The sequence below is a fragment of the Pan paniscus genome, chromosome 4 (genome assembly GCF_029289425.2).
Source record: "Pan paniscus chromosome 4, NHGRI_mPanPan1-v2.0_pri, whole genome shotgun sequence".
NCBI classification, from domain to species: Eukaryota; Metazoa; Chordata; class Mammalia; order Primates; family Hominidae; genus Pan; species Pan paniscus.
Genome location: NC_073253.2, coordinates 68,577,326 through 68,594,757, shown reverse-complemented (window position 1 = coordinate 68,594,757; position 17,432 = coordinate 68,577,326). Strand labels below are relative to the sequence as shown.

The 17,432-nt window shown below is 37.1% G+C and overlaps 1 protein-coding gene across 3 annotated transcripts in view; it reads right to left on the bottom strand.

The window, feature by feature from the left end:
* Positions 1 to 17,432, bottom strand: part of OXCT1 (3-oxoacid CoA-transferase 1) — a 139,496-nt gene that overhangs the window by 24,751 nt on the left and 97,313 nt on the right. For all 3 annotated transcript variants that reach the window (XM_034960127.4, XM_003810979.6, XM_063604486.1), the window contains exon 14: positions 6,600 to 6,689. In XM_034960127.4, the coding sequence (XP_034816018.1) occupies positions 6,600 to 6,689 (90 nt within the window). The remainder of the gene's footprint in view (positions 1 to 6,599; positions 6,690 to 17,432) is intronic.

The following is a 17,432-nucleotide window of genomic DNA, read 5'->3' as shown; positions in this document are numbered from 1 at the left end:
TAATAAAAGTTTGTGGTTACAGGGATATTCTCAAGGGGAAGACTAGCCAAATGAAACAGTAGATACAGCAAGCCATTTGCCTGAAAAACGGTCTTCAGGGTTTTGAGATCTTAGAATAGAAGGCCCCTTATACACTGTATCATATACATTTCTTGTACACTGTATCATAAAAATCATTATCATAGACATACTTATTTTTTCTAAAGGTTGCGTCCTATGATCTCTAACCTCCAGAGGGCAGAGCACAGAAGTCAGCAGGAATTACTTTCTCTTTTCATTCATGAACTGTTGTGGTACCTTAGAAAGCCTCTGTTAGCATTAGTTTTCCTTTTTATTTTAGAAAATGTGGAGACTTGTGCACATAAATGCAAAGCTAAAGAATTTAAAGTGATAAGGTTAATTAAATTCTGTAACACATTTTAAAGAGTTTTACTAGTTGTTGGACTGTGTTCTGCTTTTTTTCTCCCATTTTATAACGTTTTTGCAGGCATTTCTATCATAAAGGAGAAATAAAAAGGCAAAACCATGTAAGGATTTATATTTTTTAAAGGTGAATTTTTTTCCCCAAACAGAACCTGGCTACTGTATATTCTAATTGAAGCTAGGATAGAATTATACGCTTTTATAAATGAGAAAAAAATTAAACTAGCTGAAACTCTTATTAATTATGAATTCTCCTAAGAAAAGAATACTTTCATTTTGAGCTACTTTTCAATGTTGCTGAAAATTATCTGAAGGATGTCTCCCAAGAAAGGGTTTTCCTTAAAAAGCCTTCATATTTGTTGGCTTTTGATAACACATTTCATCCAAAATAAACAGGATTAATAAACTCCATTTACCTTTTATAATTCTTCTCCACAAAAAGTGAAGTCAAGATAAGATAGCTTTCAGCTCTATATGAGACCTGTGCTATAGACACAGATTAAAGGCTGAAATGAAAAGATACTTGACTATAATTTGAATCAAGGTGAAGAAATAAAGAACAGCAGGAAAGGTAAATATAAAAGGTCACCTAAAAGCAAATATTGGTACACATAAAGGTACATACATAAATATAACATTTCCTTTACAAGACTGTAAACACAGTTGCATAAAACAACAATTATAAATATGTTCTGATGGGCAGATGAGTATAAAGATCGCTACAGTTTATATGACAAAGGCAGCACAAGCCAGGAGAGAGTGAGTGAAGCTATATAAGAGTATACTTTTTAACACTAATAAGCTTAAGGTAATCCAAATTAAAAAACACAAGGTTTATTCTTTCATTCACCAGGTTTATTCTCAACTTCATAACAATTATTATTCTTATCCCTTCAGAATCCAGACCTCCTACTGTAATACAAAAATCTAAACCTGTTTTAGTAATAGAGTCCTCATTTTGTCTCCAAAATTAAGAAACCAAGCTTTGTTTGTTGCCATTAAATGACAACAGTAACTGAATTCCTTTGTTTCTGTGGTCTGAAAGTTATACCTAGGAACACGTTTCCCGTACATGATATTGAGAACAAAACAGATTCTTCATGTTGTTAGTGGTAATGGTGCTTGCCAGCAGAAAAGCTTAACAAAAGGAAAAGGAAGCCCAGAGGCAGAATGCATGGACTCTGGGCTTGGTTTTACTTTTTATTTTATTGGGTTACTTAACCTCTATGAAATTCTGCCTCTAGAAAGAAAATATCAAGAACCATCTCATGAGAGGGTTATAATGATAAAATGGAGACAGAAGCATGTAACAACTTGGAAAAGTTAGAAGTGCTTTCTATATGTTCAAGGTGGATTACTTGAAAAATTAATTCAACAAGTATGTATTGAGCCATGATGTACATAAGGCTCTGTTCTACTCGGTGCTTATAACAGAGCCCCTGTCTTCATGGAGTTTGCATTCTGCTGAAGAAGGGGGAGGAAGGATCGTCTGAAGACGGAAGAGTTCTGTTGTATATAATAAGGTAGTCAAAGAAAGCTTCTCTGGTATTTTGAGTCTGAGTGAAGTGAGGGAGTGAGCCATGTGGATAGCTGGGAAAAAGTATTCTAGGCATAAAGAATAACAAATGCAAAGGTCCCAAGGCAAGATATTCTTACGATGTTCTAGAAACTTTCAGGAAGTGAGTGAGGGTGAAGTTAAGTGGGCAAGAGAGATAACAGATTCAGAGAGGCAGTTGGGGTGGCAAAGCAGGGGGAGTCTACAAACCATGGAAGTCTTGGAGACAATAGTAAGGACTCTGGACTTGAATCTAAGTGAGATGGGAAGTCATTGAGGGTTTTTGAGCTGCCATTGAGGGTTTTTGAGCCAACAAAGAAGTAGCATGATCCCACTTACATTTTGGCGAAAAAAATCACTCTGGCCACTGTGTGTGTTTAAGTGTGAGTATATTTTTTCCCACTCAACCTTTCTCGCTTTGTTCTCTGACAAGAGGGACCTAATTATAAATCTCTTAACATGCACCATCCTCCCACACACCAGTGTCTATTCTTTTATTTCCTGCAACACTTAATCCCTGTCAAGCTGCCCCATCCCTCAGATCTCCTGCAAATACTCCATACATCCCATGGGAAGCCTCTTTGTTGCTCCCCAACAATGGAACTGGGAATGAGATGCCAGGTTCTGCAGGCTCTGCTTTGCTCACCTTTCATCTTAAGTACTGATTTCCATGACTCTGCCCCCATAAGACTGGGCTGCCTGAAGGACCATATCTTTTTTTATTTCCTCAGAGCCTATGATAGTACTTTGTACATATCAAGTCCTCAGTAAATATTTTATGTCTGAATAAACAAGTAAATTAACATACTCAGAAGGTAATTTTACCAAAATTCAAGACAAAACATCAAAGAATATTCCTTTGGTCATTCACAATGTCGAGAGGACAGAAGGAACTAAACCAGCAAATTCATAAAACATTGGCTCATTCATCTATGATTTTACAGAGGTAGGAATAAGCCAGATAAAGAGGGAGTGGGCACTGAATGTACAAACACCTAAGAATGGGAAACACCATGATGCCTTTCTGTAGATCTTAGTAGACCTTAAGTTCTGCGGGAGCCACTGAGTGAAAAATAGTAGTTGGTACCAAAGATTCAGATGGCACCTTAGAAGGCTGCAGAGCAGAGGGCATTATAAAGAGTTCTGGAGGGAACCCATAAAGGAAGGAATGGGGAATCTATCTATGGATACAAGTGGTGGAGGCAGCTCTGCAACCCGCAGCACGTGGTTTACAGGTTTGTACCCAAGGCTGCTGCTGCAGTCAAGGCCTTTATCAGACAGAGGGGGCATAGAAAATCTAATGCAATTGGCTTTAACTTTAAAGACATACCTCAGAAATTACATACATCATAAATACTCAAATCCCACTGACCCAAACTTGGTAGCATGGATGTATCTATGCACAGGAAGGCTAGGAAATGTAGCCAGTCACTGGGTTTATCTGTGTGCCCAGATAAAACAGGGAGGAGTCTAATGCAAAAAGGAAGAAATGGAGATAGGTACTAGAAGATATAATTAGATTTTTGGATTATTTTCTTTTAAACATATTGCTGATGTAATTCTCACCTAAGCAAAGAGAGCTTTGTCCAGGGAAAATGAAAAAAAAAAAAAAAAAACCTGAAGCTTCCTGAAAGGGCAGATGTGGGTGGGACGCTGGTGCAGAGGTAGCTTTGTGAGGATGTGGCATGGTGCAGTATGAACACAGGCTGCACGACACTGAATCAAATTCCAGCTCTGTCACTTTCCTGGATAAGCTTCTTAATACCCATAACTCAACCTTACTTCAGAGGATCAATGAGATTAAGCATATGCAGTGCCAAGCACAGCACCTCCACCTGGTAAGGACTCAGATTGTTACTCCTTTCCTTTCTTCACATTTTTAAAGGGCAGAAGATAAGATATACCTAGAAATGAAAAAGAAGCTTAAGAAGAAAGGTGGCTGGACACCAAAAAAAACTTTGCCTATTTCAAAACTTTGCCTGTAACTCTGATGTCTAGGATCAAATGCAAATCAAGTTACAATGCCAGTCTGACCCGTGTGCCTGACATACGTCGCAGAGGTAGTCTGAGGGCAGGTGTTACTCCAGAGCAGCACCCGTAGGTAGCCAGGTCTCAGGTTTTAGAAGCTGCTGGAGTCTGAACTAAAGGCAGTAACTGGTTGCAAGAGTTTTCTTTGTCTTATTAAAACAACAACAAAAAACACATTTTTACAAAGCCAAGCAATGCTATATTTATAAACAACCTGTAAATTAACTGTAACCCTATCAATAAGGAAATAGATAGCCCTACCCGAAAACCAGTTAATAGCTCCATCCACTTACAGAAAAAAAAACAAAAAAACAACAACAAAAAAAACAGCAAAACAGCAGCACAAGAATACACGACTATATTTCTCAGGTTTTAATCCTTCTTTGCAAACTTTACTCCCATGTCTTACAAAACTCTAGAGATTGCTCCCCTAGGCTGTTCACTTAATCATAAGGCAGCAGAAGTTACCTGGCATGTCTAAAAGAACCGATTCTTAACTGAAGAGATTACCAGGAGTGAAAAAACTCTCTTCCCTACCTCTTTTCCAGCTCTTCTCAACTTTTAACCAAAGCAAAAGATGCAAAAAAGAAATAGCAGGTTCCCTGTCTTCCCTTGAGCTGGGCCAGTAACCATGAGTCCAGGTGAACAAAATAGTAGCAGCTACATATTCGAGGGCCACAAGTAAAATGTGTGAGAAGAGAAACTGTTGATTATTTTTCAAAGGTTAACTGTTTACTGTGAATAATTCATTACTATTATTTTAATCATAAGTACATTGTTTTATTGGTTTGTTGAAATGAAACTATCTACGGAAAAATACCTCATTCCAATTCTGTTTTAAAATTCAGTGCTAATTTCCCCACTGAGAGAAGGAAAGAGGTAAAAAATATGATCTTTCTTCTGTGGAAAGCTTTAATAAGATATTTCTAGTCTGAAGTTGGTGGCATCATTTATTTTCCTCTATCAGAAATTCCAGCTGAGGAGAAAGAAAGGACTTGGGTGGAAGAAAAGAATTTGCAAAATATAGGCCTAATGTTTTGAAAACAAATACACAAAAATAAACTAAAATAAGTTGAACTTCAGTGCCTTCGTGTGTCAATATTAAGGTTCACAACAAAAAGAAAGTCTGAAAGAGTTTTTTCCAAATAGACATTATTTTCCAGAAAAGATTTGGATTTGATTTGCATGCTTGGCATCCTCTTGCCTCTGAAATGAAGTATTTTGGATGCTTTGCAAGGCATTCTCAGAAGTCACCTGTGCTGGTACCATTTCTATTATTCCATATTTATGCACCACTGCTCACCTCCCACTGTTTACTCAACAATTTATGATAACACATATTTATAGCTGTTTTCACAACAAAATCATTTTGTGGCATACATTTCTCTGTAACCAAACCTTCCCAGGGGAAGCGGGTGGGATGTGAATCTTCTAGTTCCATGCTTTAACATAATGCTGCATCACTAAACAACAAGAGGGCAAATGAACTGTCATTTCCACTCAGATTAGCAGGTCTCAAAGTGAGAAGAGGTAGATTTTAAAACTAAGAATGATAAAGAATAAAGGAGGATGAAGAGAAGGCAAAGAAGATGAAGAAAGCATTCAATATCAACTTTTAAAATCAGTAGAAGCCAATGGGTTCAGGTTAGGAAGGCAATTAAGCTCAGTTCGTCCAAAGACACTGAGTCAGGAACAAGGAAGAAACTTACACTGATAGTTCCTTGGTGAGACAACTGGGCTTTGGAATCAGAGACACCAGGTCTAATCAGAGTTCTACTAGTTCTAACAGAACTTCGGGCAAGTTACTTAACCTCTCTAAAGCTCTGTTTCTGGACATACTAAGAGCACTTATATCAAGTTCATGGGCCCATACATATACACAGAGCTTGGTGTATTCTTGGCACACAGTAAACACTAAAAAATGGTAGCTATTATTATTGCAATGTGAAGGAAGAGGAAAAAGACTGAATGTAAGCTTCATGAGATCAGTAATTTTTGTCCAGTTTTGGTCACTGCCACATCCTAGCATGCCTAGCATGTAACAGGCACTCAAATATTTAATGATTTATCAAAATAAAAGTATAATACCTTTCAGAGCTATCACCTAGTCCATTATTTTGTAACATCTTCTGGATACGGCACCTCACAGCTATGAAGGCCATATGGTCCATTTGAAAATAACTGTTGTTAAGATGTATGTTCTGTTGTGGCTTTTCATTTCACGCACAGATAGCAACCACTATAATCATCTTAAAACCTGAATCAATACATCCATACAGACATCTTTTCACTTCCTTTGGAGATATTAAAGCTTTTACTTTTAACATGTATGCATAAAGCTTTTACTTTTAATATGTATGCAGGACAAATATTTGAAGAACATGCTGATGTTTGGTTTCACTCAAAGTTAACCATTTAGCTAAATAAATAATAAGTAACTGTTTTTGTCATCTTTCTCTCTCAAATGTAAATGCTATCACCTTGAATGAGCCAGAGAAAATAAAATCCACAGTTAGGTGACCTGGTGGTACACTGGGTTTTGATGTATTGCAAATTTCCAAAGGCAGTATTTGGGGAGCACAGTACATGTTACCTTTGCAGAATGCTCCATGGTGACCACCACTTTGGTTTTGGCACTGGACACTAAATCCATAGCACCTCCCATTCCTTTCACCATCTTCCCCTGCAAAACAAAAAATAAATAGCTCTGTATCTTTCATTTCTTTTGTATGTGCCAGAACAAAATTAACTTGCAAAAATAAGCTACTAGAATCATTAAAAACTCATTGTCCTTCATTGCTTAGTGCTTGAAGTTCTATAACCTAATATTCTGTCACTCTATTATTCTGTGGTTGAAGGATAAAGTTCAGGATAAACATTACATCACTTTTATTAAGTGTGGCTAATATGATTTTCTTGACATTTTAGCAATAAGACAATCAGTGGATTAAAAAAAATTAAAAACCTTTCCAGAATTCTGGGACATTACTATTATTACACTATCAGATTGAAATCCAAACACCCCTGACATCCACTTCTTTTTAAACACAATCAACTCTACTGAGTCTTCAATTAAGGGCACTTTCTAAAGTACTCTTGGATTTCCTGCAGATTAAAATTCCATTATGTAGTAGTAGGCTGAGGCATTAATGGTGTTTTTCTAGTAATGGCTAATATGAAAGGTGGCTCTGTCTTTCTAACACTTGGCATTTATCTTGCGCTTAGAAAAATAAAATAAAAAACATTCTTGCTAAGCAAAAACAAAACACAGAAACAGAGTTCAGGATCATTTCACCATTATCATTCTATTTTTGATCATCTGGCCATCCCTTCATTCATTATACTTTTACCAACCACCTTCTATGTACCACATGCTCTGAAAAAGTCCATCCGTCTATTCTGTCTCCTGGTTACAGAGTTCTGGAAAAAGCAAGTGTTTCCAGAGATGATAAAATGATTCTTACTCAAGTATATTGAGGAGAAATGTCTTTGAACTGAAACCTCCTTAAAATTTTATTTATTTTTTAGCCCAAGTCCTCTTGCTGATTTGCCAGTAAAGTCTTAGAGGGCTCTTAGCTCCTTTCTGATAATGTTAGAGCTATAAGGAGATCAAGAAATGCACTCAACATGGCTTTAAAACACGGTCTCGAATTCCATGATTTCGGAGACATTTTACAGGTCAATGAAACAGAACATGAACATGAATTAGATGAGCAGTATGAAGAAAAGAAGTAGTCACCACATTTTTGTGGTTTGGAATCCGTCAGTAAATAAGATAGATGGCAGCTGGCAACAGCTGCGGGGCAAAGGATGAGGGTGGCAGGGGAGAGAATGCAGAGTACAAAATGAGCCTGGTTTCAGACCGTTTGAAGCAGAACATAATGTGGAAATGCATACTTTTAAACTTCTATAAGCAATGCCTTCATTCTTAGCTGCAACCCTAATAAACTGGGGCCAATTTATTAAGTTGGTCATAATATTTCTGTAGAGAACATTGATATCGTACAAAATATAAATAAGTCAGAGATGGAAGCAATCAATGCCTATCAAATTCTAATGAGAAAGTTTGAGATTTGTAGAGCAACAAAAGACACTAAAGCAACCCTATGATAAAATGTGTCAATCTGCTATGGTAAGAACATCCAGGCAGTCTCAGTTTCTATACATAGTGTCCTTGGCAGACTGAGGGGGCGAGCGCTGGAAGAATGAAAAGGCAGCAGCCAAAGAAAACCAGAAACCAAGCTAGAGAGTTAACAACTCTTTGAATTAAAAAAAAAGTCCCTGAATTAGAATATACCACAGGCAAATTCTGTCCCCTGTGACAAAATGGTTACATAGGTAAAAACTTATGACAGCCTCTAACAAGAAGGAAGCCTGCCCAATTTAGATGAATCTGATTTATACATTTTAAATTACTGTCAATTAGTTTAGAAATATGTATAGAGGCCCTGCAGGGTACAAACCACTGTGCTGGCAAGAATATAACACACTATGAAACATGGTAGACCAAGCATGTCTGTTTTTGTTAAAAACACTCTTGACTCAATATAAGTGAATAGCCTTCACTCAAAGAGATTCAGCTGGCTTGATGTCTCATTTCCAAAGCACATGTTACAACCTTTAAAGCACTATTTTGATTCTTAAATTTAATGCTTGTTTCCAAGAGTGAAAAATGCACAAGATTAGATGCAGAACACCTGAGATCTAGCCTGTTAACTATGAGTCAATGGCAAAACACCAAATCTCTCTGAATTTGTGTTCATTATCTATACACCAGGAATGAGACTATCTGTCCTACCATAGAGCTGTGGTGAGCACTGTATGAGATGATGTATGCAAACGTGTAATAAATAGAGTTTATAAATGTATTCACTTATCTTCAATCAATTCAACTTACTGAATGTCTAGTATAAGTGTTGCTGTATACTAGGGTGCTAGAGTCGGATCAAAACAAGGTCCTTCTCCTGGAAAAGCTTGTTGCCTATGGAAGGAAAAGTATCCATGAATACTAAAAGACTCAGACTACACTTCCTTCCTCTAAAAGGAACATTTTCACCTCTCTCTTATCACAAAGTAGAGATAAGTGTCTTTTCCCTAAGCCTTTATACTATTCAGTATGTAATGCTATCACAGTGAATTTCAACTGTTCTCTTTCCCTGCCTTCCCTCTTTCTCTTCTTCTCTCCATTATAAATATTTGGATGAGTGAGTGGATGAATGAATTAAACCAACAAAGGTATAACACTGAGGATGCAACTGCTAACTGTGGCTGGGAAAGCAGGCAGGGAAGGAAGTAGCTCAGGGAGATTCACAAATGAGGGGATTCACACAAGTAGCCCATTAGGTGGTAAGAGCAATACTGTGAAAGGTAAGAGCAGTATCTTTTAATAGCATTTCTAGCAGGTCACAGGAAAACCTTCAAATATCTGGTTTTTCTGCTTTTAGTGTGTTCACTGTATTGGAAACAGAAAATAAAATGTTTCCCTCCATTTCAATTCCCAAAGGATTTCTGAAACAGTCCATTACTAAAAAGAAGAAAAGGCGTTCTATTTATACCAGGAGGAAAATAAAACAGGGTTATACAAGGCATACTCCCTGACATAAGCGGGAAATGCATCATCATCCTTCACTCCAGCTTAGCTAGGCATTCTTTTGGGTCCCCACTACTTGCATCTCCCAGATCTCTATTCCAGTTAGGGGTGGCCATGTGCCTGAGTTCCAGACAATGGAAAAAATGGAGGTGACATCTATGATTTTCAGCTCTGGCCTACAAAAATCTCTTTCATGCAGTTCATGTTTTTTCACGTTCTGCAATCTGGACGCTGACATCCAAAGCGACTTTGGAAGATGGCTGAGTTTCCTTCAGCCTTGGTCCTTAAAGGACCATCTGTTGCACAGCCCACTTCTTTGGAACTACATTGCACCATTCAATATGAGTAAAAAAATAAGTGCACAGGGTGCTAAGCCACTCAAACTGAAGGGTTTATTTGTTACAGAAGCTAGTATGACTAATATATTAAAGTGGTGCCCAAATTATATGGAAGGGTGAGAATTCAGTGTCAAATTAGAACTGTTATAGCTGCACAACAGAAGGGGATCTGAGCAAGGCTCTTAAGGGGACATTTTACCACTGCTCCCTGAGTGAGGTGACTATGTCAGGTGCTGTCCTAGGCAGAGTAATTCACCTTTCTATCCAGATGTCCAACACACTGCTTGACATTTTGCAGAGGTAAAACATGATTGCTGAGTGAATAAAATGAGTGAGTGAATGAATGAATGGAAAGAATTTTGAGAAGATGAGAGCACTACAAGTTAAGTGAATAGCTGAACAGGGGAATATAGAGTCCACCCCCATCCCTCATCTTCATCCCCAAAATTCAACATCCTAATTCAACATACAGAACAAGAAGCTGATAAAATGGGGAGATTAAGGAGCTAAAAATATATCTTTAAATAAGTCACAGAGGGAAAGTGATACTTGGGGAAAATAGGCCTATAATGAAGAAGAGCTTCTGGGAATGATTGAAGCATTGGGCCAGCATGACACAAAGTATGGCTTTCTTTAAAATCTTATCAGCAAACATACATTTCTTAAAGGATGCAACTCTAGTTCTGAAATGCGTTCTGGCTAGCATAATGGAGAGATGATTGCTGGATGCTCATTTCATAGCCAACTCATCTTTTTGCTGTTAAGGATTGACCCTGATAGCAAGTATGGAAAGATTCTGCAATAAAATGAGCTAGCAATGCCGCATGCTCCATCACAACAGTTATACAACCTTTCTAAAGATACTGATTCAAGTATCCTCAATTCACAAGTATTTACTCAGAATCTATTATAAACCAGGCACCAAGATAGGAATTAGAAATAAAAGATGAATATGATGATCCACTTTTTTCTAGAAAATAGATTTAAGCTGAAATCAATAATTTCACCTACTTTGATCCTATTTCCTAATACTAGAATTTTAAAGAAAGTAAGAGAAAAACTATTATAAATTCAGTAACATTAAAAAGTCAATGCATCAAAGTATCAATATTACATTGTACTCCAAAACAACAACAACAACAACAACAACAACAACAGGAATTCAAGTTGTAAACATGATCTTTGGTGATATTTTAAGGATTTTACAAAAAGGAAAAATGAATGCATTTGAATGGTTCTGTGAAATGCTGTTTAAAATAAAGTACAAAACACACTGAAAATCATTCTTGCCGTCACCTTTATCATTAGTACATAAACAGTAATGGCTCATTTCCAGATGTTACCTCTAAATATTCTGGTCTTAAGTGAGAAACAATTTATAATATATAGAAACAATTTTAAAAGCATTTTAAAGTAATGCTATATGCCATAGTAGAAAGTGTGAATCTATTGGAAGTCAAAGGGAAAGATCATTGTAGAATGATTTATTAATAAAACTAGCTCTTACTGCTCAATATTAAATACCAGAACATTAAGTACCCACCTCAATCCAAATGTAAGCCTCTTTATATCTATCTTCCCCATTATTAAAAAATGCTCTAGAAAAGAAATAGTCCTCTAAGCATGCTCCTAGCTAAAGAGTAGGAGAGAGGAAAACTGAGAAAGATAACATTAATTTAAACATATAGTAACAGGTTATAAACTCCTTTCTCTAGGAAAAATAAGAGACTTAAAATTTGCCTTAGTATAGCAGTTATAGCACAGTTACATGAGAATATTTCTCTTTTCTGTGTTACACTTTCTTTTAAAAAACCAAAAAAAGTTCTTTTCAAAGATTAATGGCATTTTCTAGGACAGGTGAATTGATTATGTAAACCAACTAATATGGAACGAGAAATATAATTATATTCTCTATTGTTAGGTTAGCAAAATTACTTACAATAAAAATCAGTTATCAATCATTATAAGGGCTTTTCAAAAAAGCATGTCAAAAGAGCAGTATTCTGATAAACTCAAATTTTTATTTTAATAAGCTCTCTTGTTCCTGTTCTCTCAGGGATGCTCTATGTCATCAATTAGCCCCATTGCTCCAGTTTCTCCATCCTCTCTCCATGGCTCCTCTCTGCTAATTCCCTGGAGAGAGAAAATCTTGTTTCTGCTTGACTGTGCCCTTGAAGTGAGAACTCTACTCAGTCACGTCTCTAATAGTTAATCATCTGATTGAGTAGACACCTTGTGGTGTCTACTATATATCTATCTACTATCTTATATATATATATATATATATATATATATAGTGTCCACTATATATCTATATATATATATAGATATAGATATATAGTGTCCACTATATATCTGTCTACATTCCTATATCTATCTACTGCATATCACAGTGTCTTCCATTCACTCCTTGAAATCCTCCGCTTAGGGGCTTCTATGGTCCTGGTTCCTCCTACTGCTATTGAGGCTTTCAGTTTTCTACCTAGCATCCTTTTTCCCAGAACACTTTATATGTTGGCCAAATTAACAGCTCTGTCCTCAGCTCTTGCCTACTTGTTCTCCAAGAGTGACTCCATCTAGTTTCATCATATGAACTGCCCCTGTCTCTGATGAGTCCTAAAACCACATTTCCAGCTAAGGTCTTTGCTGCAAGTTTCAGACTTCGATATCCAAAAGTGTCCCTGTCACCCTGTGGCACATCCTGTTAACTGATTCCCAAAATTGTTCCTTTATTCCTGAGCTCATAGTTAGGCTACATTTTCCAGCCTTCCTTGAAGTTACAATTGGTCACATGGAATAAGTTCTGGACAATGGAAAGTGAAAGTGATGTATACTACTTCCAGGGCTGGACCATAAAACCTTGCAAGAACAATCCTCCACATTCTTCTACCTTCCGCAAACTACAAGTTGAAAATGGTGGAGCTGTAGGATGGAAGGAATCTCAATCCCTGAACTACTGCACAGAAGAGAGCTGCCTGACAATTAGGGATACTCATTTGGTTCTAGGTGAATGAGAAATTAAAACTTCTGTTATATTAATACATGCCTCAGCTCAATATGATCCAAACTAAATTAAGTATCTTTATAAAGGCAAATCTCACCCACCTGCAAATTTCCTGGCTCAGTTAATGGCCAATCATCCACCTCAAGATCCAAATCAGAAACCTCCTTGTCTCCTGCCTCTCCCTCATAATCCACATCCAATCAGTCGCTCAACTACTAAGAACTCCACTTCTCCCAACATTTCTTGAGCTTGACCTTTTCTCATCCTAGCTAAGATTCCCATGATTTCTCCCTAAAGAGTTATAGTAGTCTCCTTACTGGTCAACATGTGTCCAGCTTTGTCCCTCTCTGTCCAACTTGCAGCCACAAAAACCGCCTCTCTAAAATGCGCATCTGAATACGTTGCTCCTCTGCATAAAACCCTTCAGCGCTTCAGGGTAAAGTCCAAGCACCTCAGCCTGGCATTCAAGGTCTGTAATAACCTGGACCCTCCCCTCTTCATTTCCTCACACCCCAGTTCCCATTTCCATGCCAGGAATAGAGAGTTGCTTGTACATAGCATATGGCTCCCACATGCCTTGAGGTTTCTCCTTCATACTATGAAGTGAGCTCCGGCTTATTCTTTATGTATCAAATCATGATGACTTCTCTCAGGAAGTGTTCACAGACCTCTGTCCCACGCTATCCACATGATTATTTTAGGAACCTCTCACAGCATACTTGCATATTCCCATTTTAAAATTTACCACATTATCAGCTTTAAGATCAGGGCTGATGTTGTAGTGGCAGGTAGTGACAAGGCCATACAAGTAGTTATGATCTCTCCCTTATGAGACACCTCCCTTCTCTCTAACCACCCTTCCCCCCAAAATTTAATAATTAAAAACACAATAGGGAGCCTCCAAGACCCCATGCAGCTATGACTACCAGTGCTCACATCTGTTCTCAAATCTGTTCTGATTTCTCACATCTGTTCTGATTAATCAGTGCCTGTGCCTTACCACCTAATCAAGACCACCTGTCACAGGGCCAGGTGTGGTAGCTCACACCTGTAATCTGGACATTTTAGAGGCTGAGGTAGGAGGATCACTTAAGCCCGGGAGTTTAAGACCAGCCTGGGCAATATAGAAAGACCCTATCTCTACCAAAAAAAAAAAAAAAAAAAAGTCAGCTAGATGGGATGATGTGTGCCTGTGGTCCCAGCTACTCGAGAAGCTGAGGCAGGAAAATCACTTGAGCCCAGCAAATCGAGGCCATGCTGAGCAGCCACTGGACTCCAACCTGGTCGACAGAGAGAGACCGTGACTCAATTAAAAAAAAAAATCACCTATCACAGATGTAGGATATCATCTTGCTCATTATTATTACTATTATTATTTTTGAGACAGAGTCTTGCTGTGTTGCCCAGGCTGGAGTACAGTGGCAGGATCTCCGCCTCCTGGATTCAAGTGATTCTTGTGCCTGAGCCTCCCAAGTAGCTGGGGTTACAGGCACGCACCCACCACGCCCCACTAATTTTTTTATTTTTAATAGAGACGGGGTTTCACCATGTTGGTCAGGCTGGTCTCGAACTCCTGACCTCAGGTGATCCGCCTGCCTTGGCCTCCCAAAGTGTTGGGATTACAGGCGTGAGCCACCATGCCCAGCCCTTGCTCATTATTTATTAGACTATGAGCCCTTTGCCTTCCCTGTTCACCTTCAACCCAGTGCAGTTGCTAATACATGATAGCTTGTTTTCAGTATGTATTTAAGTAAACTGAATTCCATCTTCAAGTTTGTTTCTAAAAAATACAGAATCAAAAAGATATTAAGGTGTACTAATGAGAGTAATCAAAGCTAGGGACATTACCTACAGAGAAAATGATAGCAAGAAGAAAAAAAAGAGGTGGCTAAAATAAAATGTAAAATTAAAACTTCACCTCAGGAAGTTGCAAAGCTATAGAGAAGAGAATATGGTGTCCTTCAAAATTGACCCTACTGAGGACATTTTTAAAATATCTTCTTCAGGGCTGAATGTTAAATAAATGTTATTTAATACATATCTGAACTACACTGAATTTGCTTTTTCAAGTGGGGAGAAAAATCATTTATAAGACACCCAAGGAAAAGTCCTAAGAAACTGGATACCCCAACTATTAATCATTAATTAAGCATCTACTTAATACCTATTAGGTGTTCTGTGCTTTTCGCTAAGCATACAAAACTCCTGCTTTTAATAGCTCATAGGTCTTGAATGCCCTCTCAATGTTTCTGAGGCCAAATTAAATAAAAAATGCAAATTCTAAAATCCTAAAACTACCACTTCTGTTTTCTTTCAAATATTCACAAAGGGTAAAATCCATTTTTATAAATTCCACTATAATAAATATAACTAACAGAACCACTGATGTGTATCAATTCAAAATGATTTTATGATAATTGTATACATTAGATTTGATAAACGTGCTATTTTCTGACTCCAGGCAGAATATTTGAAAATAAAAAATTACTTTACAGAAACTATCTATACTAGTTCATACCAGAAACTATACCAAAACCACATCAAGTTTCTCTAACACATTGTCTATTGCAAATGAACCTGAACAAACAAAAATGTAAGTGAAACTCATTTTATTACCATGATCAGAGTCTTCATTCATCTATTGTAAGATAGTCCAGACAAACCACTTTATGCAGGTTAGAAAATGTCACAAATGTAATAGGTTTGATTCTTAAAGAAATCAATTAACTTCAAATAAGAAAAATGAGTTCTGTTCCTAGCTATTAATTACACCAATTTCTCTCATTTTGTAAAGTGTAAATACCATTCAAGAGGGTCTCCATAGTTCACTTATGAAACCTCATCGCTCCAAGAAAAAATTCCAATGCATACAAAATTGTCATTAATTATACAAGGTAATTAACTCCATCTCTGTATAGGAAATTAATAAGTATTTATTAAGTGAACAGTTAGAACTATGAAACCAATGTATTTTCTCTTCTCAAGGTACAATCAATGTGTGACAAAGTTTTTTTTGTTGTTATTAAGGCACTTTGGATTGGTTAAGCTCTTTGTATAAGGTCACATAGACTAACACTCTGATCTATTTGTTAGATTTTGAAAATGGACAGCAAGAGAAAAACGTACTCCTAGCTCTGTTCTGAAGCTGCAGTTGCAGTTTTCATAGAGTCTATTCATAATACTACAGAGATGAAAACAAACATCAGACAATATGGCTAAGTGAGTTCAGCTTGTTTTATCAGGCCTCTTACAGAAGGCATTGATGGAAAGAGCGTGACCAAGTGTTTCAGGATAAATAAAAAGGTACTCTAAGTTATTTGAGTTTATTGAATATAGCTAAGCACTGGAGCTTCTGGGCCTGTATACTACTCAGAAACAGAATAAATTACATATTTAAAAATCCAGGGATAAGTTATTTTCTTCCTTCCACTGAATCGCTGAGAGAAATACATTAGAATCATATGAAATTGCTCACATAGGAGCATGTATGACCTGCAAATACAGGAATTTCATATGGTTGGTTCAACCTATGTTCTAATGGTGAGGTTTAAAAGGTCACAATTACTATCACATAATTTTTTAAAGGTTTATACTTTTAGGAGGTCTCCAATAGTCATTACAAAATAGGAAACTAAAATACACATGGAAAAACATCATTTATGTGTCTGCATGTACTAAAATATATTAATCTCCTCAACAACTCGTTCACATGGAATATGGAATTATTACTATTTATTTTGTCATCAGGAAATAGTTGTTCTCAGAAAGTTTATTTTCTGATTCCTCAAAGAGGATGTGGGTTGGTTGGGGAGAAGGGGGAGGGAATGAGAACTAGAACCATGGGGAGCACATACTTGCTCCATCACCTCCTCCCACTGTCTGCAAAGCTCTAAGAGCACAATTAGACTTATTGTAATTACACCGCCATCACTGACAGGTGGATGAGATTAAAAAAAACAAAACAAAAAAAAAGAGAGAGAGTGACTGAAAGAACATTAATAAATCGAAATCATCACCAGTGTTTTTTCCACAATAGAAAGGATCAGAAAGTAACACAGAAGATAAATTTTAAAGGTTAAAAAAAAAAGCAGTTAAGAGCAATTGCAAAAGAGCATGCTATGTATAATAAATGTACGTGCCCTATTAAGCAAGTATTATAGGACTGGGTGGAAGAATACAAAGTATTTTGATTCTACATTAAATTAATAACTACTGTTTATCTCAAGATGTCCTCTGGATTGAGTTGATGACCCCGTTTAATGACTGCTTAAGTACCTACTGGGAATTAATAGCTATGACATTCACGGCAAATTGATAACTCTGTGTTGGAGTCTTAATTTGTTCTCCTGTGCAAGCCTTACTCTGTGAAATAGGAATCCAGTGCTTTTCATATGTGGAGGCAAGTCTAACCACCGGTTTGCTAAGAATGCACACCCTACTCTCAGGACAAGGAGAACCATGGGCCTCCTAGGTAACATCATTCCACACAGACTC